The sequence below is a fragment of the Eulemur rufifrons genome, chromosome 16 (assembly GCF_041146395.1).
Source record: "Eulemur rufifrons isolate Redbay chromosome 16, OSU_ERuf_1, whole genome shotgun sequence".
NCBI lineage: Eukaryota > Metazoa > Chordata > Mammalia > Primates > Lemuridae > Eulemur > Eulemur rufifrons.
The window spans coordinates 7,027,901-7,051,560 of NC_090998.1; the positions used below are offsets into that span (position 1 = coordinate 7,027,901).

The 23,660-nt window shown below is 50.5% G+C and overlaps 2 protein-coding genes across 8 annotated transcripts; both read right to left on the reverse strand.

Annotated features, from left to right (window-relative positions):
• Window positions 1-4,917: 4,917 nt before the first annotated feature.
• Window positions 4,918-14,323, reverse strand: ACRBP (acrosin binding protein). The gene is made up of 10 exons (XM_069490762.1): window positions 14,223-14,323; window positions 13,692-13,910; window positions 13,419-13,513; window positions 12,807-12,924; window positions 11,385-11,856; window positions 10,771-10,903; window positions 8,343-8,522; window positions 8,084-8,251; window positions 5,790-5,873; window positions 4,918-5,254 (listed from the first exon to the last, which is right to left on the reverse strand). Exons 1-10 carry the CDS (start codon window positions 14,263-14,265, stop codon window positions 5,132-5,134), a joined length of 1,635 nt encoding a protein of 544 aa, XP_069346863.1. The 5' UTR covers window positions 14,266-14,323; the 3' UTR covers window positions 4,918-5,131.
• Window positions 14,324-15,006: 683 nt separating this feature from the next.
• Window positions 15,007-22,557, reverse strand: ING4 (inhibitor of growth family member 4). Of its 7 annotated transcripts, none has more exons than XM_069491727.1 (8): window positions 22,473-22,557; window positions 19,242-19,313; window positions 17,356-17,522; window positions 17,074-17,179; window positions 16,803-16,908; window positions 16,398-16,545; window positions 16,074-16,135; window positions 15,007-15,962 (listed from the first exon to the last, which is right to left on the reverse strand). In XM_069491727.1, exons 1-8 carry the CDS (start codon window positions 22,507-22,509, stop codon window positions 15,923-15,925), a joined length of 738 nt encoding a protein of 245 aa, XP_069347828.1. In that variant the 5' UTR covers window positions 22,510-22,557; the 3' UTR covers window positions 15,007-15,922. The 7 variants fall into 7 exon arrangements, with proteins under 7 accessions (XP_069347828.1, XP_069347826.1, XP_069347825.1 ...); XM_069491725.1 differs by having other exon boundaries at window positions 16,803-16,911; XM_069491724.1 differs by having other exon boundaries at window positions 17,065-17,179.
• Window positions 22,558-23,660: the final 1,103 nt, after the last annotated feature.

Consider the following 23,660-nt stretch of genomic DNA (forward strand, 5'->3'; position numbering starts at 1 on the left):
CTGCCAAAAAGGGAGGCAAACAGGAAATGGAAGGAGGCGTCTAGATGTGGGGGAGGAGCAGCCCAGACCCTCTCCCCTAATCCTGCCTTGAAGAAGAGGTCAGGCTGTGGAGAGAAATGCAGGAAACAAAGAAACAGCAGCTGCCCCAGAAAAGAAGGGACACCAGGAAGGAGGGACATGGAGGTCCACATTGGCTCAGTAACACCAGCACATCCTGATGTGGCCACAGCAGGCATCCCACCGCACAGCAGGCACGTAGAATCAGGCAGCTTCACAAGCACGTACTCGCGTAGATGTGCGCAAACAGAGCTTAACCCCAAGGCACTGAGGGGCAGAGAAAGCACCACACATGTGGGCGCCCCAGGACTGCTCCTTCCACATCACCCAGCCCCGACATCACTCACGCAGCAGAGCGTGTGCGCCAACCATCCTGCTCCCGGTGTCTCTGTCCTTCAGCTTCCCATGTGTACATCCGGGGCCAGGCCCTTACCTCTCAGCGCCTCTGGGACCTGCCCCATTGCCCTCTGAGCTGGGCTGGGCACTGCTCTTTGCTGAGATAAGCCGGAGGGCAGGGCTATTTTCTGCCACAGGCAGGAAGTAAGAATCAGAGTGTAAAAGTGGGCAGGCAGCTAGACTATTGTCATCCCCTCACTTCTCCGTACTCCTCCTGCCTCGCCCCCACACACACGCACCACGTGCCTCAGCCTCTTTCCCTCCTCTTTTAAATAATGCACATCCTCCTGCGTTCTCTGACCCTGATTCCCCAGGGTCAGAAGTTTGACCCTGAAGATCCACTCTGGAATAGGCCCCTAGGCCCACCCTCATTTTAGATTCTTGTGGCCCATCAGTGTCTCAGCCCCGACAGAGGAAAGATCCCTTTAGTGGGTGCTCTAGCCCACAGCTAAATGAGCTGAGCCCACTTCCTCTGCCTCTGGGTTCAGGCAACATTGAGGGGATGCACTTTTCCCCACGCACAGGCTTAGTCAAGAAGACGCCTCAAAACCCTAACATTCAGGCTCCCCGAAAGGATCCCAGCTGTGCTGAGCCTCCAGCAGAAGCTTAACTCAGTCTAAAGGCTTTGTGCAAAGCTCTGTCGCAGAGCTGCTGTGGGGACACAAATGAACCCTGCTCCTCAGCTTATCCTGGATCTGAGAGGCAGGGATGAGATGGGAGGTCTGTGGTGTGGACACAGTATGGCGTCGTCAAGGTGAGGGGGCCTCCTTCTGCCCCAGGCGCCATGCTCTTCCCCAAGAGGAGTCCCCAGTGAGGGACATGGTGTTGTTGTCTGGTCTTGTCTTCCCTCCCCCCTGATCCAGGCCTGCCTGCTTCTCCAGCCAAAATTCCTGCTCCAGCCTCTCCCCCACCCTTCCCCACCTGAGCCTGTCTCTTCCTGCACTTCCAACATTGTCCTCACCTGTGTCTTCTCCCTCCCTGGGTACTCTGTCCTCGTTCCTCCTGACATTTTTCCAGGAAAAGGCAAAACGCAAAGGTGGCCTACAGCTCAATAACTAGTTTCCCGGATGTGTGGATGACACCTTGACACTTGCACATCTCCCTTCACCCTGCTTTCAAAAGCTAGAAAAACAGGAAATAAAGCCCCAACCAAGAGAGGCCACTGAGACAGGCCTAGTCCTCCCCACTGACCGGTGCCCTGAGGTGGTCTGCCACGCCTGACCCTTGCCTTTAGCCCTGGCAGGTCCTGCCTCCTCAGGGAAATCTGGATGGCCAGGCACCCGCCATGGCTCATGCTGTAATCCCAGAACTCTGGGAGGCTGAGGCAGGAGGATGGCTTGAGGCCAGGAGTTTGAGACCAGACTGGGCAACACAGCAAGACTCCATCTCTAAAAAAATTTTTAAAAAATGGTAGGCGTGGTAGCACACACCTATAGTCCCAACTACTCGGGAGGCTGAGGTGGATCGCTTGAGCCCAGGAGTTTAGGGCTACAGTGAGCTATGATCTCACCACTGCACTCCAGTCTCAGTGACATAGTGAGTCCCTATCTCTAAAAAATAAAAATAATAATAAAAAAAATCTCCTGGAGCCTGTTGGCCTCCTTGACCTCACTTGAACTTAGTGTGCACTTCAGCCCTCACTCTTTCTGCTGTCCGCTCCTCCTGGGCGTGTTTTAATGCCCCCGGGCATGGAAGGTCTCTGTGTTGGTGAGGTATGCACTGGGGGTGGCGGGGCAGGGAGAGCCACGGAGCTGGGATCTCCTGCCTCTGGGTGGCCAGGAGGCAGGGCTTACACATACAAGTAAGTTCGTCTCCCCTCAAACCTGTCTCCATCTCCTCTCAGGCCTGCAACTTCAGCTCACCCTACAAGGAGGAATTCTGGAGACACCATTTGGTGGGGGTCCCCTTCTCATCAGGGAGGCCCCACAAACGCAGGTAATAGGTAGGCAGCCACCCTCATGGTGTGATGCAAAAGTGTCATAAAGCCCTACTGGCCTCTAAATACTTCCACAACCTGTGCCCAATATCTGAGATTCCATCCCTTCATGCCACTCCCGAGCCACAGTCTACCAGAGCTTTAGGGACATCAGAGACCATTCATCCAATCGCCTTATATAGATGCATTCTTTGGGTTAAGGCAGTGCCCTTGAAGACCCCACTACATACCCCTTAGCTAGCTCGGAAGGATGACAATGGGAACACATCTATGCCAATGAACCATTAGGCAGTTTAATCAGATTAGCTCATTGTCATCTGCAGAGGGCCCGGTCTGGAGGATGAGTGGGTGGGGGGGTTGAGGTTTAATTAGGAGTTGGAAAAGGTGGAAACAGTCCCCAGAGGGCCCTCCCTTGGGAGGCCCAGGGCTCAGCATGACAGTGGGGGCCTAAAGGGGGAGGGGGGAGACACAACCCCTGCGAGATGCTCCAGGGTGGGCCTTGAAGTTTCAGAGGGGCTCGAAGGGGTGTGGCAGGCATGCTGGCTGCCTCTTTCAGTTCAGTCTGCAAAGGTCTGTCTGCCTGAGGCAGCGCCTTTTGGCTTTTTACTCTATTCAGAAAGGTTTTCCAGGGCTGCCACCCCTGCCTCCCCATCCCACCCAGGCCCCCCAGTTTCCACAGGAGAGGTGCTGCCTCCCGCACCCCTGTGCAGTCAGCCCTACTTGGACACCCGCATACCTGTGCTCCCTGCCGCTGTGCCACTTCCCCAAGCCGGCTTCCGCTGCCTGCTCTGTCCGGGCTTGGCTGGGCTGGTAGGAACTGCTCCTGGGTCAGGTGGGGACACACCCACCTCCGCAGATCTCAGCATATCCCTCCCTGCTCCTTGTACCCACCCAGCCCCACACGGGCCAAGGAGGGGGAGAAGAGGAAGCATTGCCTTCAGAGGCCTTTGCAGACTGGCCCAAGAAGAAACTCCAGCAGCTGAGAACTTAATCCAGTCCAACTCTTGCCAACTAATAACTCCCCCCACCCAGCGCTCACACACTCCCACAGTTTCCGGGAACTGTTGCTGGCACACCCACCTGCCGACGCCAGATGACTAACCCACCAGCCTCCCGTCATCCTCACCAGTTGCCCCTGGGAGTCTGCCTTCCTTTCCTGGGTCTGCAAGGTAGTTTAGCCCATGCCACTCATGGCTGGCACCTCGCCCTGCGCAGGGTCCCTTTGTGTGCTGGCGTTGTGCCAGGCCCTCCCACCCTGCCCCGCACATGCAGCCCCTCCATCACAGCACTCGCCAGGCGGCATGGTTCCCCTTTGCTGAGGTCTGTTTCCCTGGGCCCCTTGTCTCTGTATGCGCAGGCTGAGCACAGGGCTGGGCGTGTTGTCCATGAACAAAAACAAGTTCAGGTTTGGGGGTGGTAGGTGAGAAGGCATTATGGTGAAATGAGTGTGGAAAACACTAGGTCAAACAAGTTTCTCTGTTATAGAACTTTGTAGAGCCTTTAACATGCTGTAGAATGATAGGCCATGTGTTGATAAAGCAGCTGGGTGAAAGGTGCATGGAGATGTGTTATACTATTCTATTTTGTGCATGTTTGAACTTTTCCATAATAAACAATTTTTTAAACTGCTGTGAATTACCATGACTCTATAGCAGGAGGGGGGACTCTACTGTGTCCCCAAAACACACTGTGGAAGATTTCAGGTTATTAAAGGCCAATGCTGGAGTCACACCTCAATGTATGTTACCAAGATGCAACCAGTTCAACATTCAGACCATCTGGCAAATTCCTGTAGTCAAATCAAGGGTTTTCCTGAGCTCCGGACTGTAGTTTCTGGTTTCCTCCCTCCTGATGAAGGGCAAGCTATGCCCTATTGCACAGGGTTGGTCCCCCTGGACAAGATCTAGCCTATGGAGAGGCAATCCTGCAGCCCCATCTGACATCACTGGGCCCAGGGCTTCAGAAACAAAGGCACACATGTCCTAAGGCCTACGTCATCCCAGACCCCAGCCATGGCCTTCTTCAAGCCACCTCCCTCAGTTTGGGGTTTTTTTGAGATATGGTCTTACTGTTGCCCAGGCTGGAGTGCAGTGGCATGAGCATAGCTCATTGCAGCCTTGAACTCCTGGGCTCAAGTGATCCTCCGGCCTCAGACTCCTGAGTAGCTGGGACTACAGATGCACACCACCATACCCAGCTAATTTTTTAGGTTTTTTTTTTTTTTCTTTTGTAGGGACAGGGTCTCACTATGTTGCCCAGGCTGGTCTCAAATTCCTGGCCATAAGCCATCCTCCCGTCTCAGCCCACAGTGCTGGGATTACAGGCATGAGCCACCATGCCCGGCCTGAGCTCCCTGAGTTCTTAGGTCTTCTGCTTCTCCTGGCAGACTGTTGCTTCCCAGGGCACCACTCCCACGCGGTTCCCTCACCTGCATATGGATCCGTACAACCGGGGCTTGGGGGTTGATCCCATAGGGCAGGGTGGCAGAGCTGAATAGGAATCATAACTAAAATAGGCCACGCGGGCTTAAAATAAACACTTTATATAAAGACATCCTTTAAGAAGGGTGCCACTCCCAGGACAGCTCTCTATGGGACTGTTACCCCAATCCAAGGACAATGTGAGTAGGAGCCAGGTCAGAGACCTGTGGGTGCAGCCTGGAAGCAAACTGACATCTAGGGTCTAAAAGCAGTGAAGAATGTGGAAAGGCAGGGCTGGGGTGGGGACAGAATGGATCCCGGCTCATCCGAATTGGCCTAGAGTCAAGGTGCTGAACTCCTGGCTCCATCGAAGCACGATGTCCTCACTTTTGGCAGAGCTCAACACACTGTAAGTCTCGTTCTGCAGACATCTCATGCGGGACACCTACACGAGGATTCAGTGCATAGTTTGCGTCACAGAGCCAGGCACCAGGAGTGGGGAGGTGGGGAGGTGGCAGAAGCTCCACAAGAGCCCAAGGTGAGCAGGCAGGGGCCCAGGGCAGCAGAGGGAAGGAGGAAGCTCAGATGTCGCCAAGCAGCCCAGCCCCCTTCTTTCAGAAATGGGAAGGCTAAGGCTCACAGCAGGAGGAGCCTCATCCCAGGCTGCTTGGCAAGTAAGAACAGGAAGCAAGACTGAGACCTCAGTGTCCAATCCCAGCCCAGCCGAGGGCTCTTCTGTGGTGCTCTCAGGGCCTTCCCCTCTTATCTGTGGTGTACCCCGCCCCCCACCCACCTGGGAAGGCCTTGCTGGGTCTGGAGGAGGGGAGGAGAGGATGCTGGTGGAGGGCTGTGGCCCAGAGATGCAGGTAGGGAAGTGCTCTCCTCATCCCAGCTGCCGCCTGGGGGGCTCAGAATACACCAACCCCTTTGACTGATGGAGAGGCTGGCGGGGGCAGGAACGGGCAGGGTGAGGGGCTCACCTTCCGATTTCGGTTCCTCATCAGACACTGCTGACTTTTAAAGGAACAGTAGTTCGGGTACTGGATATAGTCTGTGTCACAAATCTAAGCCAGGAGCCAGGGAGAGGGAGGAGAGGGTATCAGAAGCTTTACAAGACACCAGCCCTCCAGAGAGTATCTGCACGGGCAGAACCAGGGCCAGGGGCGTGGCCCCGAGCACCAGGCCTGCCACACTGCCACACCTGCGTGCTCCCTCACCTCTGCCCTCCCCTCCCACCTCCAGGCACAGGTTGCTGGGAAGAAGCCAGGAGCCTGGGAGAATGAGAAGAGGTGGCCCTACTGCTCAGCTTGCTGGGAAAGTGACCGTGGAACCGGGAGCAGACAGGGGATGGTTAAAGGTCCAGAACATGGGATGGGGACCCAGTTAGTGGTCCAACGGCAAGGATCCTTCTGACGACAGCAAGTGAGGGAGAGGGTGGAAGAATCTCTAATATGAGACAGGGGTGAATCACTTCCCTCTGTTTTTTTTTTTTTTTTTTTTTTTTGAGACAGAGTCTCACTCTGTTGCCCGGGCTAGAGTGCTGTGGCGTCAGCCTAGCTCACAGCAACCTCAAACTCCTGGGCTCAAGCAATCCTTCTGCCTCGGCCTCTCAAGTAGCTGGGACTACAGGCATGCGCCACCATGCCTGGCTAATTTTTTCTCTATATATATTTTTAGCTGTCCATATAATTTCTTTATATTTTTAGTAGAGATGGGGTCTCGCTCTTGCTCAGGCTGGTCTCGAACCCCTGAGCTCAAACAATCTAGCCGCCTCGGCCACCCAGAGTGCTAGGATCACAGGCATGAGCCACCGCGCCCAGCCCACTTCCCTCTTTGGACTTTGCTTCCCCATCTATAAATCCAGGGGGCAGCTGAGCTGATCTCTTAGACCTCTTCCGGGCCTAGAGATCCAGGGACAAGAGCTGGACACAGGCCCCTCGGCTCAGCTCCCAGCCCTTTTCTTTCTTTTTGTCTCACTCTGTTGCCCAGGCTGGGGTGCAAAGCCTCATCATAGCTCACAGCAACCTCAGATTCCTGGGCTTCAGCGATCCTCCTGCCTCAGCCTCCCAGTAGCTGGGACTACCTGTGCGCATCACCACACCTGGCTAATTTTTCTATTTTTTGTAGAGATGGAGTCTCGCTATGTTGCTCAGGCTGGTCTTGAAGTCCTGGCCTCAAGTGATCCTCCCACAGTGCTGGGATTACAGGTGTGAGCCACCACGCCTAGCCCCCTAGCCCTTTCTTATGCAGCCCCTACTTTTCTTTGCCTTGGTTTTCCCTGCTAAACCACAGAAGGGAGAGGCCTGACTCTCGGCAACTACAGGTCATCCCACAGGGGAGGTGACTTTGGGGAGAGGGGGCACCCAGTTGACTTCACTGAGCAGGGAAAGTACTGGAAGAGCTGGGGAAGGAGCCCTTCAGACTGAGGCAGGCAAGTAATGGATCACAGGGATGGCAAGCACTTTGCACATCACCTCGTCTTTTACTGTAGAGATAAATCTAACTTTGGTCCAGAGGGAGAAGTCACTTGACCAAAGCCACTCAACAAGTATGAGACAGAGTAGCAAATGTGCAAAGCCACGCTTGGTCACCTCTGCTCTGTGACGAGGGGCAGCTCTCTAGAGAGATGCTTTGAAGACAACACAGGATGGAGCACACGGCTCCCCACGTCTCTTGCCTGAGTCACTACGTTCCTTAGTAGATGAACAACACTAGTCCCTGCTCTTCCTGTGCGTACGATCACATGTGATGGGGTTAGTGATTACGTCTCTGTAATCTACCACCAGGTGTACCCTTGTGCCAAAGCTTGGACGTGATTTTGCACGTACTGAAGCTCCACCACCTGTATGTAAGTGGTGGGCTGGAACACTGTGGCGGAGCAGTCTGACAGAACCTCTAGAGGTCTTCTCTCGGGATGTAGCCCTCAGTAAGACTTCTGAATAAAATCAACTTTAATTCTTTAAAAGCTTGATTTTTTTTTTTTTTCTTTAGTCAACACAAGTAACTGGCGAGCCGGGACCAGAACCTCTATGTCCTGCCTCCCATCCCCTGCCTTCCAGTCCCCCGCTTTCTCCCCACTCCGTGTTCCTATTCCTTTGCCAGATATGATCCCATTCAATGTGTGTGGGGGGGTGGGTGCGACGGTCTGTTGGAGACAGGCAGGAGATTCAGCAAGGACTGGCTCTCAGAAGCCAGGGGGCTCCTAGGGCTACCTAAAGCAAGGAACCGGGGTGGCGGTGGGGGTGGGGGGCTGAGCCTGGGGAAAGGCTCTGACCTTGGTGGGGAAATCCCCGTCCTGGAAGCTAAGGAACTCAGTCTGGAGCCAGCCAGAGACTCGAACGTCTTCACAGCCCTTTGTGGCAAGCCGGGCACACCAGAAGTCCATGCGGAGGCCGCCGTACACATCCAGCCCGTAAAAGTGGCCCATCTCCGTGTGCCCTACCTGTGGCACAGGAGACGAGGGGGAAGCGCACACCCACCCCCCACGGGCCTCCCAGTTCTGCCTCCCCACCGCAGGCTGTGCAGCGCGGTACCTGGGTGCCAATGGACAGGCTCTGGGAGGTGAGCAAGGGGCTGACAAAAGGCGTCCTGTGGGAGTTGTCACACGGCTGCCGCTGCAGGTTGGCCTCGGAGTGGCACTGCTCCAGCTTCAGGGAGCAGAAGTCACAGAGGGCACAGGTAGATGTGTGTCGCCGCCCAAGGTTGTCACAGACCTGAGGCAGGATTGTGGGTGAGGTTGAGACTAGGTGGCCTGCCCTCTCCCACACCTCAGCCCTCCAGAGAGGGCCTGGCAGGACGTCTTTGCATTAGGCCTCTTCCAAAAGCTTCTCCGGCATTTCCCTCCGTCTCCCTCCCCAAGGGGTCCTCAAGGACGTTGCCTGGCTCTCTGTTTCTTCACCCTCTTCCTGGATGATTTATCTACTCTTGGGTCATTGTCATCTGTCTGTAGGTGACACCCAAATCTTTATCGCCAGCTCTGATCTCTTTCCTGAGCTCCAAATCCTCATTGCCAACTGCCTGATAGAAATTATACCACTGGGTGATTCACAATCACCCCTAAATCAGCCTCCCTGCAAAGAAGTCATAACCCTCCCCCTTCTCAATCTCTGCCCATGATAATGCTAATATTTACAAAGAGGTAACAGTGCTGGCACCATGGCTATAAATGCTTTCATCTCATTTAGCCTTCACAAGAACCCCGTAATAGCACAGATACTAACAATATCCCTATTTACTGATGAGGAAACTGAGGCCAGCGAGGTTGAGTAAGTTGCTCAAAGCCACATGCCTAACAGATGGTGACACTGGGACATGGATCCAGGTCCTCATAACTCTAAAACTGATGCTCTACCCAAGCACCTGGGTTCAAAACTGCCAAACTCTTGGAAGATATTTTTCAGTGTGGAGTCTCATCTCCCTGCTGGACTCTGCCCTGACGGAGCTTCCTCAGCACTAGCTGGAGGAGTGTACTAAGCAGCATCTTCAGTCAATGCCACCTCCTGTCACAGTGCATGAAATTTCTTTTTTTTCACCCAGGCTGGAGTGCAGCAGGGGCATGATCACAGCTGACTGCAACCTCGAACTCCTGGGTTCAGGTGATCCTCCTGTCCTCAGGTACACCTGTAGCTAGTGTGCACCATCACGCCCAGCTAATTTTTTGTAGACATGGTGTCTTGCTATGTTGCCTAGGCTGGTTTTGAACTCCTGGCCTCAAGTGATCCTCCTGCCTCTCCCAAAGTTCCTGCATGAGATCTCTTACCTCCCCTTGCTTGTTCCTCCCAGCAGCACATAAAGGGGGCATTATCATGTTCCTGACCAAAAATCTCTATTGACTTCCCCTGTCCTATCAAGTTAAATATAAATGCTTGAGACTGCCATTCAAGATTTTCACATTATGACCCTATCTCTTTGATCCTGTCCCCTGCTGGTTTGCTCCAGGTAAAATGGACTCCTTACTGTCCCCGTATCCAAGCCATAAAATTCAGTGACCCCTGAACTTCCTACACCTTTTTATAAACCTCTCCCCAGCACCTACCACACTCCTTCCGTAACAATACTGTATTGGGATTAACCCCCTCGGGGGCTCTGGGCCCCTTAAGGGCAGAACCAGTATGCTCATCCTTAGTCCCTCATGAAATTTCTACTCCTCTCTGCCTCAGAGCCTTTGCACATACTATTCCCTCTACCAGAAGCCTTCTACCAGGGCCCTTCTTCTGCCTAGCTAGCTTCCTTTTTCTTCAGGTCTCAGTTTAAACATCAGTTCCTCTCCAAAGCATTCTCTAATCCTGCCAAACACAGGGAGCTGTCCCCCACCCCATCTGCCCTCTCTGCACTTTGTGTTTACCGCTGTTACAGTGCTGATCCCATCACAGGGTCCTGCGTATTTCCTTGTCTCTCTCCCCCACTGGATTCCAAGAGGACAGAGGACAGGACCTACTGTATGCACTGCTAACACCTCAAATACCTAGTAAAGGGCTGGTGCTCTCCAAAATCAGCATTTGTCGAACAAATGCGTGATGGATGGCATATGAGCTCTAACAAATGTTTGCTACATTGTATTATTCTAAAGTTTAAAGTATATTTTCCTGAGAATAGACTTGCTGGGTGTTGAGGATACACTGAGACAGGGACCTCTTTACAGATTCCCTAGAATGGATTCTATGAAGCCTATGGAAGGAAGGAGAGCTGCGCTTAAGGCAAAGCTAGGTACTGAAGACGGTGAATTGGATCAAAGGGTGACTCAAAGCCTGACAACTCAGAGAGGGAAACGATGAATTCCAGACTAGACTGGATTCCAGACTAGGTCTTGAGCCTTCCTCCTTTAAAGTGGGCTGGAGATACCTTCCAAAGAAGAAAGTTCCATGGAGAGAATCTCTCCAACTAGGTCTCAAGTTTTCCCTGCCCCCCCTCCCCAGTGGATGCCCAGGGGCATGTATCTGTTAAACAGTATGGCAGGCATACCGACTTCCCAAAACCAAGGATCTCCTCCTCCATGTACTTCCAGGCCTTGGCAGTGGGGGTGATGACGCAGGTGTTCTCCACAATTGAATAGCACAGCACCAGCAAGGCCTCTGTGTGGGGCAGCTGCAGGAGGCTGCAAGAAGACAGCACTGACTGTGGGGATGGGCCGGCCAGCTGGGCAGAAAGCTACACTTACTCTCTTCCCTCCCCTTAGCATCTGGTCTTGGTCACACGCACACATCATGCTCAGCAGGGGGCCTTAGAAGCCTTTGGACCAATTGCCTCCTTTTACAAATGAGGAACTGGGGTCCAGAAAGGAGAAATAACTTTGTCAAGGTTGCAGTACTAATCAGGGCAGAGACAAGACCAGAACCCACGCCTGGCGGATCCACAGACAGGGCTCACCCCACTATAGCACACAGTGATGAGCACGTGGGGCAGCACTCAGGCCGGTGATGGGCACAGAGTGGCTGAGGCAGGCAGTTGCTAGCTGTGCCGGAAGCCCCAGCGGGTCTGCGCCGGTCTACAGGCTGAAGCTGGGAGAATGGGCTTCTCATTCCCAAAGACAGCAGCAGGGAGGGCAGGGCCGGTGAGGGAGTCAGAACTTCCTCTACCTGCCAGGATTTTGATGTCTCCAGTCGGGTTCCTCATCGTATATTTCATTCATTTCATCCATTTCCTGTGCTGATCGGATGAGCTCCTGGATGTTCTCCATCATCATAGGAGCAGACTCCACTTCTCGTACCCGGGGAGTGAAAGAGGAAGGGTTAGAAGATTCAGATTGGAACTTGGGCTCTGCATCTGTCTGCACCCCAGATAAGGCCTCCAGGCCCTCCTCTGTCCCCTGTCCTTCTTCCTGCTTTCCCTCCTCCTCCTGCTCCTCCTCTTGCTCTTCTTGTTCCTGCCCCTCCTCCTGCTTATGTTCTTGTGTCTGCTCCGTCTGCTCCGGCTTGTGCTCCACTCCTTGTTCCTGCTTGTGATCTGTGGCTTGCTCCTGGCCTCCCAGGGACAAGGAGGATTGCAGGAGCTGCTCCACATTGTTGTTAAGCCGCTCAGGCCAGGGTGGGAAGGCCTGTCGTTCCCTGACTGCAGCAGGGTTTGGGAGGGACGGAGAAAGAAAAGGGAAAGAGATGATCAGGCTTCTGGCCCGTGAGTGTCTGTTCACAGAGGGACACACACAAAAACGCAAAGGCAGAAGAAAGCAGACCAAATGACACTTAAACACACAGTTAAGGAGAAAAAACACAGAAAATATAAACATTAAAATAAAAGGGCATTCCCATGGCAATTGTGGTGTTGGTAACATGTGTCACCTTCCCACCTCCCTGGCAAGTGCTCCTCTTGCCTAACTCCCACCTCAGATACCACCTTTTGTCCCTTTCCCTTAGGAAACACCAAGTATTCTGAGTAGCTAGCAACTAATTCTTTCTAAAGTGAAGATGTTAGTTTATAAAAGTCCCAGAGGACATCCAGTGCAGGAATGTCTTTGGAGCTAGGAAAAATGGATTCAGGGCAGAATTATAAATAATGGCAGAAGAGATTCTGGTCCAGGAGGGCCCTAACATGTGTTAATACAAAGGCAGACTCTTGGCTGGTTGCTGTGACTCAATCCTGTAATCCTAGCACTTTGGGAGGTCGAGGCAGGAGAATCATTTGAGGCCAGGAGTTTGAGACCAGCCAGGGCAACATAGTGAGACCCCATCTCTACAAAATAGTAAAAAATTAGCTGGGCATGGTGGTGCACACCTGTGGTCTCAGCTACTCAGGAGGCCGAGGCAGGAGGATTGCTTGAGCCCAGGAGTTCAAGGTTGCAGTGAGCTATGATGATGCCCCCGCACTCTAGCCTGGGTGATGGAGTGAGACCCCGTCTCAAAAAAAAAAAAAAGTGAACTCTCCCTTCCGAAAATGGCTGTCTATTAGTGCCCCCTTCCCGCCCACATGCTTCCCATTTCCCTACCATGGATGCCTTATATCCTGGGCTCTGGGAATTGTGGAAGGAGTAGCTGGTGGTCTCCCAGGCACTGTGAGGGTCTCACCTGTGAATTGGGGTGAGATGGGGGAGGTCATCGTGGTGGCCGAGACTTCAGCTAGAGCTTCCACCTCCTTGAGAGTGTTAGGTGAGAGAATAGAGACTGGCTGGGAGCACCGGACCCTCTGCAGGGAGAGAAGGAAAATGGGAACGCCTTTCCCAAAGGGAGACTTCTGCTCCGGCTGATTCCTCAGCCCCATTTCCAGCATGTCTCATCTCTCACAGTTCCTGGGCAGGGGTAAAGGGACATTGTCCTTGCTGGAACCCTCTAGACCTGAGAAAGGGTCCCTCTCTGGAAGACAAAACTCTGTCTGGGCCACACCCCTGCCATCACTCTTTTGCATTGAACTTGGAAATCACTGACCTGTTAGGACAAATGGAAAGGCTTGTCTCTTTGCCTCTTCCCATCCCTCTTCCCTACTTTTCTTGCAGTAGCAGGATTGTAATCTGAATGCCCAAGGTGAGACTGTATTCACACATGATTTGGGTAAATGATTGGCAAATGGCAGGCAAGAAGGATCCAAGGATGGCCCTCCTGGAGCCCTTCCTCAACGCCCCATTGCCACTGCCTCTGCCTTGGCCCTGGGACACCAGATCCAACCTTTGGCCTGGGCCTCACCTTGGCATAGTAGACATGGTTGGAGCACCGATACTGAGTAAACTGGCAGAAAGACTCAAACCAGGAGGCATAAGGAAGGTCGGAGCAGACGGCACCTGAGAAAGGGTGGAGTGGAGAAGATGAGCACACAAGGAGAACCGGGGAGAGGAGAACATGGGCTCTGGGTGAGGTGCCTGCATATACTTCCCTGTCTCACATGAGCATAGGGCTTTTGCCCTGAGGTTTGGGTGAACACTCTTGGTGCCTCAGTTTCCCCACTAGCCTGGCCCTCACCGTCTGGCACCAAGCCATGGTTTTCATATTGATCCAGCTGGACGAGTGTGGGGTTCCGGCAGCCGTGGGTTGCACGGAGGCGGCAGGTGGTCTCCGCCTTCCAGGTTGGGGTGAGCAGTGCGAAGAAGCGTTCGTACTCGCTGAGAGAGAGAGGGCTGCCCGGAGTGGAGGCCGAAGTTGAATCCTGGGCTGGGGCAGGAGTCAGAGGCAGGAGTAGCACTGCAGAGCGGACGAACAGACGGATGGATGGACTGAGCCCCAAAACCCGCTCTGGGTCCAGCACAGACCCAGACTAGCAAATTAGGGACCGGGGGTCCTCAGCGAGTTCTCCCTGCCGACCAGGTGACGGGATTCTAGGGGGGCAGGCAGAGGTCTGACCCCAGGGGGCGATCAGGAAGGACCTCAGAAGCTAGGGAGCAGACCCCACGCGATTACCAAGAGAAAGCGGTTCAGAAATGGTAAAAGAAGGGCTCTCGGGAGGTGGAGGACTGAGCTGGGGGAGGAAGGGTCTCGCAGGTGGGAACCTCTCACCCTTCAGGACTGAGAGAACGAAGCCCGCGGCTAGCTTCCTCATGGCCCCAGAAGACCGGCACGCCTTTCTAAGATAAAAGCGGCCTCTAACCGGCCAAGCCAGGATGCCGCGGGGGCGCGCGCTGGCTGGCGGGGCGGAGGCAGAAGGTGCCGCGGGGACGTCACAAACAGCCGGGGCGCCCGGGCCGCCAGCGGGGCGGGGCTCGGAAACCGACGCGGGCTCCGCAGCCGACCCGCAGCCGACCCGCAGCCGGCCGCGCGGGCCTCGCGCGCGCCCCGAGCACACCCCAGACAAGGATGGCAAAAGGTTCCGCTCGTTTCGTGTCTTCAGCGGAACAGGCCGTGTTGTTCTTTCCGTGTATGACCTTATTTAATTGCCATAGTAATCCTATAAGGTGGATACCGTTATCACTGTTTTACAAATGAGGAAACTGGGTCTTAGGGAAGCAATTTGCCCAACAGGCAGTAAGACCTAGATGTGAGTACAGGCAGAGTTCTGGGGCAGGCACAGATGGAATGTACAAAACAAAGTTAAGGCTCATCTGGGTAGGAACTTGAGAGAACACATCCATGCAAGAAGCGGGCCAAAGAGGAAAACAAGAGCAGGGTTCAGATGAGGGAGACCTCGAGGTTAGGACGCCTCAGTGGTCTAATGATACGGTTTCCTGGGGGGAGGTGAGGAAAACAATCCATTCAAGTATGGGAGGAAAACTTTTGTTTTTGTATCTGTTTCATGTTTAAAATGAGAAGTCAAGCTAATATTTAGTACAGTAATACACATCCATAACACAAATACATCATTTATTGGAAATTAAGTGAAAGATGTTTTATGAAGATGCACAATTTACAAAGTTTTGGAGACACCTGGTCCGAGGCATGCTCTCCAGCCACCCTTGTCTTTCCCAAGTTGAGGAGTTGTGGGTTCGGGTGCAGAGGTGCCACTTCTGCTTTCGTGTCTTGTCCTACTTCTGGCATGCCATCCTCCCACCTCTTATCCAACCCAGAGGATGCAAAAAGAATGCCCTAGCACATGTACTAAAGTAGTGTCTCTACAATAAACACAGCAGGCCAACATGTATAGCTTTTATTTACCTACCCAAATTCCTTTTACATGTGAGTTATCTGCATTCCACCTTGCCCCCTCTCCCATTCACAAGGCCAGGATGAATCCTCTTGGCACAGAGGAAGGGGTTCCCCCTTCAACTAGGGGTATCAGAGCCCAGATGATCTGGGAGATCCCCCACCATGAAAAAAGCAGGAAGAGAATGGAAAAGCAAGTCTATCACACCTAGCCCCCCACAGGGGAAGGGGAATGAAGGATGGAGAAGCAGGTTTATCACACCTAGCCCCCATGCTACTGCCCCAGTCTTTAACTACAAAGCAAGGGGAATAAAGAGGACCCTCCCTCTGAATACAGCACCAACCTCAGCATGGAGGCAAAAGGACAGTGGGCAAGACCACTTCCCTTTGAAGGGGGAGGGCTGAAGGAGAGCACATACCGTAAGTGGCTGCGGCACCCCTCCCTACCAGGGTTTGGATGCAGCCTCAGCACCAGGAGTGGGGAGAGGGGAGGAGAAGGGATGACAGTACTGCGTCATCCACTTCTCCCTGAACCCCCGGCCCCAGCACAGGCATTCCTCTGCCCACCAGCCCAGGTCAGGGATTGTGGAAGAAACTGTATTGGAATCCAAGGCCCTTATCTATTTCTTCTTCCGTTCTTGGGAGCAGCGTGGGCAAAACCTGAAAAGAAATGTGAAAGAGAAGGGGAGGGAGAAAGTGAATGAAAGGAAGTATGCTCTCTAACACTCAGCTTAGGGACCCTCCAACTCCTGCCACAACTCTCTCACTTACCATTTCCCCCGAGGCTTGGTCGTCAGCCCCACACAGGCAAAGTGGAACCACTCGATGGAACACTGGAAGAGGAAGAAGATGGAAGAAGCAGAAGTCAGGGGCCTGGGTGCGGCAGAAGAAGGAAAGGAAGCCCCCACATATTCCTCAGGAATGTCCTTTATTCCATCTCTTTGAAGAGTTCTTGGAAGTCCCAAGGCCAACAAGCTCCAACTACCTTCCTTGTATTTTGAAGTCCCACTATTCAACCGTGAGTTTTTCCCTCTTGTACCCACTCTCTCTTCATTCCCCAAAGAATTCCCCATCCTGAGGCAAAACGGTTCTCACATCAGGGTTGTCACAGCCAATCATCTCTCCATATGAGACCTGGTGACAAAGGCAATAGGTGGGTTCGTTGGGATCCACAGGCATATCCAACACATCAGAGGGGTGGACACTGCCAAAGGTCACTGAGGGCATCCCATACTCAGGACTTCTGCATGCCAAGAGGAAGAGAAAATGTCATCTGCAGGAAGGGAAGCTACGACCTGAGGCTTTCAGAGGTGCCAGAAGGAGATCCTGCTGGGGCAAATGATTGGTGGCTTCTCCTTTCTATCCAGCAGATCCCAAAATGGTAAGAGTTAGTCTCTGGCACAGAAGACACAGAAAGTGGCAAGGGGCAGTGCAGGGTGGGAGTAGGGCACTGGGAGAGAAGGGTATGTCGTTTAGCAAAGGACACCCTGATACACTCACGTGCGCACAAGTTTTAACTTTTTCTGGGCAGCCTTGGGGGCTTCTTCATCTGAGTTTTTCCCTTTGGAACGAGCACGAGCAGCTTTCTTCTCCTTCTGGGTCCGGCCTTCTAGGAAAGAAGGGGAAGCCAGAAGGCAGGAGACAGAAGGATGGGTTAAGTCCTCTCTCCTTCCCCTCTCTCGAGCCTGGTGCGCCTGCCCTATAGCCTTCCTCTCCCTTTGGATCCTTGCCCCACCTCTCACAGCCCCGCCCCCCTCCTCACTCTTTTTGCCTTTGCTGGAAGAGCTGTCATAGTCACTTGACTCAATCTGTTTCTCCTTCAGATCAGCTTCAAAACGGGCCAGGTCTGTGTCCAGTCGCCGAATGTGCTTGTCCACCTGGGTGGAAAGGAAGGAGAAGGAGAGGTACCAGGCTGGTTCTGATAAAAGAAAATAGGCTGAGGCAGATTCTATGGATTTCCCAGACCCAAGACAGATCCCAACGGCTGAAGGAGGGGTCTAAGACCCTGAGGATTAGATGGGAGATAGGTGGGGAGGCATGAATAGGGCCATACCATCTCATAGGTCTGCATGGCAAGCTGCACCTTGTCGTCACCAAATTCCTTGCACTTGCCATAGGCTTCCTGGATCTGTTTGAGAAGGGCCAATTTTTCCTCGGAGCTCAAGCTGCGGGCGCTACTCATATACTCAGTGGCCAACTTGTCAATTTCAGCCTTCAGGTCTACAACAGAGACAGAGGCCTGGTCACAATGGCCCCTGAGTGGCTAGGTGAAACACACTTCTTCCTCTTGTTCCTTGGACCTTTTCCATTGACCATGATAACCTTCCAACTAAAACAAACTGAACGTTCATTGGTACTGTGCCATGTACTCAAGTAATGCAACATATTGACAATATTTGCTTTAACGGTGCCTTCAAGGTGCTGAAAACACTGCTATCATAGTTGGAACTTAAATTATTGAAACACAACGAGGGGTCCTTTGCACACCACATTAATATGAAGTATATTTTTGTTGATGTCTGAAGATGCTTCTTTGTAGGGCTTGCTGCTTCCTGACCCATGAATTTTGTCTCAAAAGCTGCCTTGTTTCTTGTCTCAAAAACATCCCACAGCATCACTGACTGCTGCAAACCAGGCTGGGTCACCTGCTGCTGCTGGCTTCCAAGTGTGTACATCTATATCGTGCAATTTTAAATTAGGCCCTATTTCATCCACGTAGTTGTCGTTCTGCTTACCTTACTGCCCACTCTATTTTGCTCATCATTTGCAACTTGGTTGTATTTTCCATCACTTTTTTCCTGTTCATCTTAGATATTGCTTCAAACATTTTAATAATGGAAGATTGGTGATGTCCCAGGACACTGAGACTGTAGATGTCTATTGCCTAATAGTTGGTAGGGCTCATAAAAATGTCAACAGAAAGGGACAAAAGTCTGACTCTAACATAGTGCAGCAACGGATAACCGGGGGATATGCAAACACACTATGTTTACGTTCCACTTCAGTCCAGGTCCTTGGAAGAAGCTGAAAAAGCATACAGTTCCATAATCTCCAACTGGTCTATTTGTGCATGAACTCAAGAATTAGGATGATATAAGAAAGCAAGCTAGCTGGTTCTCACTATTTGGCAAGCAGTTCTTAGGGAGTCATGCTCAGGATTTTAGATGATGTTCATCTTTTCATGAGTAAACTTACCCAGTGTAACTTAAGACACAGCTTCATGCATCCCAACACCAGCCTGTTACTTCCTTAAGCATGGCTACATAGGATGGAAGATAAGACATACATATCCTTCAGTGGGCATAGGGATAGGTCCAACAGACATCTTTGATCTTGAAGAGACCAACCTGACCACTGTAGAATAGCCTCCCTCAGGCTCCAAGTGAATGCCCCAATGCAGCCAATTTGCCCAACGTCCAATGCTGAAGATGGTACCAAATGCTTGTGTAAGCTTGAAGAATACAGTGTAGAGATCCTCATATTAATTACTGCTTTTCTTTCTTTCTCTTTTTATGAACTTATACAGCAAAGCTCCCGTCTACCAACGTAAGTTGCAGTCTAAAGCCACACTGTGAATTTTGTGATAGTAACATTAACAATGCAGTGAAGTAAACATTCTAGTCATCCTATAAATATATCAAACATGGAGAGCAGAAATGACTCTAGAGTTGACTGGTTTCTTGAATTCTTCTTGAGGAAGATATAAAGAACATAAAATCTTTGAATTGTTGAGGCATTGTTTCAATACTCCATTTGTTATGGAAAAGCTAATAGAGAAATGAGGATCATTATCTTCTTTTAAGAATTACAAGAGAGTAAAAAAAGAGAGAGGGAAGCCGCAGTTCTCCAGATCACACCAGATGATATGGTAACACCATGCAGAAAAATAAATGATTATACAAGCTCATTATGCATAGGAACTCCTTACTCTGTACATACCCTCTGTTCTTTGGTCTAAGTCCCTCATGAGCTGAAAGTTTCTCTGTAATTCAAAGGGGAGGTTTTCGATACCTAGAGAAGAGAGAGAAACTGAGAATCACTGGACTAGGCACTGGCTTTATAACTTCTTCTAAAGTGCAGTTCAGTTTTCCCTCCTTCAAACCTCTGGATTTATCTGTGACAGGATCCTTCCATTGTTCCTCTCTTACAAGAGGCCATGCTCGTCTCTTTCTCTACACAGCAAACTTTTCCATCTCTGTACAGCTAGCTAGCCCGCCCTTTTCCTCTTCAGTGACCTTACTTTACAAATCAGTCTTTCTTTATTCTGTATTTTCAATCTCTGCTTCCAAGCTCCTTGTCCTCAACTTACAAATACTCTCCTGGTATCCGCTACTACTTAACACACATACCCTTCCAGTCAACTCTCCATATAGTAGCAAGAATGTGCTTTTAAAAAATGCAAACCTGATCAAGTCACTCCCCTGCTTATAACTTTCCAGTAACTTCCTACTGCTCTTAGGATGTTCTGCACTTTCTGGCCCTTGCTTACCTCACACCAGCCTTAACTCACGCCAGTCTCCCTTCGTGCTCCCTCTGTTCTGATCACACTGGCCTTCTCTCAGAGCCTCACACTGGCTAGTGCCCTTCCTGCCACTTGGCTTTCCACATGCCATTCTGTCTGTCTGGAATGCACTGCTTCATCTTCCTCATCTCACCCCCACCACACCTCCTGGCCTACTAAATTTCTATTCATTCTTCAAAGTTCAGCTCAAATTTGACTTTCCTAGACTCCGAGAAGTACCCTAGATATTATCTCAAGGTTGTCTATCTTTTTTAGCACTTATCCAACTCTACTTAAAAAACTGTGCAATTAGTTATTTGGTATCTGTCTCTCCAACCCTCCAGGTGGAGAGACATGTTTGTCTTATTCTCTCCTATTTCCCTAGTGTTTAGAATTATAACTTGTATGCAGAAGGTACTCAATAAGCATTTAAATAAATGCATGAATATTTGTCCCCCCAATGTAAGAAAACTCTCTTCCCAAAACTCCTCCTCAAATTTTTAAAATGCCAATACTGCTTTAACCTACAACCTCGGTCTGCTGCCACCAGTTTGCTGAGATTAAGTCACCAGTGACTTACCAAATCAAATGATCTGTTATCAGTTCTATCCTAAAAAATATCTCTGAAGCAGCTGGCACCATCTTCTCTTCTTTAAATAACTTTCTTCCTTTTAGGATTCCAACTCTCATCACACACCTTCTGGTAACTACAACATTGACATTTTCTTAGCCTACTCCCTTAAATTTCTTTTTTTAAGAGATGAGGTCTTGTATTGTTGCCCAGGCCAGTCTCGAACTCCTGGCCTCCAGCGATCTTCCTACCTCAACCTCCCAAGTAGCTGAGAGTACAGGTGTGAGCCACTGTACCTGGCCTGTCCCTTAAATGTTCATGTTTTCTTGAGATTATATTTTAGTCCCCTCAGTTTCTCACTTTACTGGTTTTCCCCCCTGAATGATCTCATTCACTTTTATGGGTACAATTACCATTCCTATGATTAAGTTTAAACTGAATTAAATATGTTGCTATTACTCCTGAATTTCCTATCTTGTCGTTGGTATATTGTCTATCCCACTTTCCAAGAAAGAAGAATCTACCTTAGAGTCTTCCTTCTCTCACAACCACTTAGTCATTCAGTCAGTCCTACCATATTTAACTCCTGAATACTTCTGTCACTCCCTAAGATCAGGTTCTCATCTCTGACCTGGACTGTCATCACTAATTCATCTCCCTGTTATCAATGTTATCATGCTCCAATTTACCATACATCAGTTATTTTCACTTATAAAAGTCACATTTGGCGAGGCACAGTGGCTCAGGCCTGGGAAGCTGAGGTGGGAAGACTGCTTCAGGCCAGGAGTTCCAGACCAGGCTGGGGAAAATAACGAGATATTTCTACAAAAAATAATTGTAAAAAATTAGTGGGGAATGGTAGTGCACACCTGTAGTCCTAACTACTTGGAGGCTGAGGAGGGAGGATTGCTTGAGACAATGAGTTCAAGGCTGTAGTGAGCTATGATGACACAACTACATTCTAGCCCAGGAAACAGAGTGAGACCCTATGTCAAAAAAAAAAAAAAACCACCCAAATCATACTCTACTTTAAAATGCAAACTTCCTAGCTTGGCTTAAAAAACCTTGTCCAATCTAGCCCTAGCCTCTCTCTCCAGTCTCACTTCCCAATCTCTCACCTTAGAGATCAAACACTGTGACCTCACTTTTCCTCGACCTTGCCATAAAACCATCACAGTACATTTGCTGATGCTTTCCCCAACCTAGAATTCCCTTCCTCTCTTCTCACTGGCAAATAAATAACCTTTAAGACACTATTAAAACATCACCTTCTCTTTAAAGCTTTACCTACATCTCTAAGTAATTATTCTCTTTCTCCAGTGTTCCCAACTGTCCTTTTAACATATATACATTATTTCTCTTGTCACACTGTTTTATGGCAGAATCTGTTTCCTATTAGATTGTGAGCATCTTGAGGGCATGGGCTGTGTCTTACTCATTTTTTATCATCCCCAGTGCCTGCTCTTATGTCTGACCCATACCAGGACCTCAATAAAAATTTGTTGAATAAATGACTCCAGACCCTAAGAAAAATGGAAGTGCACAGGGCGATAGGCTTTGTGAAGGGGAGGATAATCCAAATGGCATAAACATAACACCAAATTTTCATTTAGTGGGTACTGAATCTTTACTCCATGAAGAGAAGCATTCCAGCTCATCATGTGACAGTGGTCACTCTCCAGCACCACCCCCAACCCCATGAGAAGCCACTTCTGAGGAAGAATCGAGTGGAGGAGGCTCAAAGAGGTCTTTGCCGCTGCCCCAAATGGCAGTGGGTGATATGATTCTGTACGACTTTGGGGGGAAAAAAATCTACCCTGGGGCTAGAGACTCTGTATCTTCCCGGCTATGCCTACTAGCCCTTCAAGACACAGCCCTCAACCCCACCGCGCAGCCCCTCCCTCATCTACACCCAACAGCGAGGCCGCGATCCTGCTGCCCCGCCCCCTCCTCCTTTACACCCTCCGATATTTCATCCCACGGAACCGTTCACAGTTGTGACCTTCTCGTCACCGGGACTTCAGGGCCATAAATCCTCTCGGCCCCGATCCCCCCACCACTCTATGGTCCCTGACCCCCTCCTCCAGCCTGCTCTTACTGTCCAGATAATGTTCCAAATACATCCCCGCAGCCATCTTGAAGCAAAACAAAGCAACTTCCGATCCGCCCTGGAAGTGACTGAAACACGACAGGAGCCGAAGTTATTTTGGGGTTAAAGCCTTTCCGCCCTCAAAAGAGAACTTCCGCCCTTAGGAAATTACTCACCAGGACACATCCGCCCGACCCTGAAACTTTTCCCTTTGCTGGGTAGCTACGATCGTCCGTAGCGAGGCGGCTGTAGCCCGCTTCCGCCCTTACCGAGGCCCCAGAACGCGACTGGGGCAAGTATTACGTCACTGGGGTCGCCATTTTGCATTCTCTAGCAAACTTTTTTCCCTCCAAATCGGGAATGTGTAGTAATGGGGGGAACAATCGTTTTCTTCAGGTTTGTGTCCGTAAATATCCCCTTTCAATAACTAGAAAATCCAACTTTTTTTCTCTTTTTCAGAATATGAAGCTGATGATTAGAGCAGGTCCCAGCTGAAGCAGGACTTTCTCTAAGGCAGCTATAAGAGTTTCTTTTAAGTTGGGGAAGAGTATCGGACCTTAAGACATTTAAACCCTCTGCATTTCTATTCACTCACACAAACACCATCTCCCCAATATTATTTTTAACTTGAGAGAGATTAATTATTTATAAATTTCCTACTTATAAATGCAAAGAATTACAGTGAAGCTGTAATTCTGCACAGCTTTTATCAGGCCTCCTGTCCTTTACACTCAAATACACTTTCATGTATAAAATACTACCTGGGGCCTTGCCCTCTTGCCACTAAGGGGGAAATCTCATGTTTCGGCTTCCCTTTTTGAATTTTTACGTGATGCTAATATCACAATTCTGAAGGGATTGACGCATGGAGCTGTATCACAACTGGGCCAGTTAGATCCCAACCATCACATTGGTCAGCTATAGTACAGTGAACTCTGCTTTTCACCAAAATGGAAAGCAATCAAGGGCATGATAGGCTGCCACAACACTAGGGAAATGGAAGTCAAAGCCCATAACCTAATAGTGGTGTAAGTAAGATAGTATCTTGGGGTTAGTTGCCACCCGTAACTCACACATCCTTCATAATAATCATCAATGCCACATGGCAGCTTTCTAATATGAAGACAGATTTTCAGCTACATAATTTAGACCAAATAGGTGAAGAAGTGCAAGGTGAAACCCCAGGTTTACTAGTGT

Excerpts from the sequence above, each read along its gene's own strand:
- ACRBP (XM_069490762.1), bottom strand. The coding sequence starts at position 14,265 with ATGAGGAAGCTAGCCGCGGGCTTCGTTCTCTCAGTCCTGAAGG. Across the intron at positions 12,925-13,418 it reads ACCATGTCTACTATGCCAAG|AGGGTCCGGTGCTCCCAGCC; the intron begins GTGAGGCCCAGG and ends CTCTCCCTGCAG. Across the intron at positions 11,857-12,806 it reads CATCTCACCCCAATTCACAG|TCAGGGAACGACAGGCCTTC; the intron begins GTGAGACCCTCA and ends ACCCTGCTGCAG.
- ING4 (XM_069491723.1), bottom strand. The coding sequence starts at position 22,509 with ATGGCTGCGGGGATGTATTTGGAACATTATCTGGACA. Across the intron at positions 19,314-22,472 it reads TTTGGAACATTATCTGGACA|GTATCGAAAACCTCCCCTTT; the intron begins GTAAGAGCAGGC and ends TCTCTTCTCTAG. Across the intron at positions 16,912-17,064 it reads TTCCAGCAAAGGCAAAAAGA|AAGGCCGGACCCAGAAGGAG; the intron begins GTGAGGAGGGGG and ends CTTCTTTCCTAG.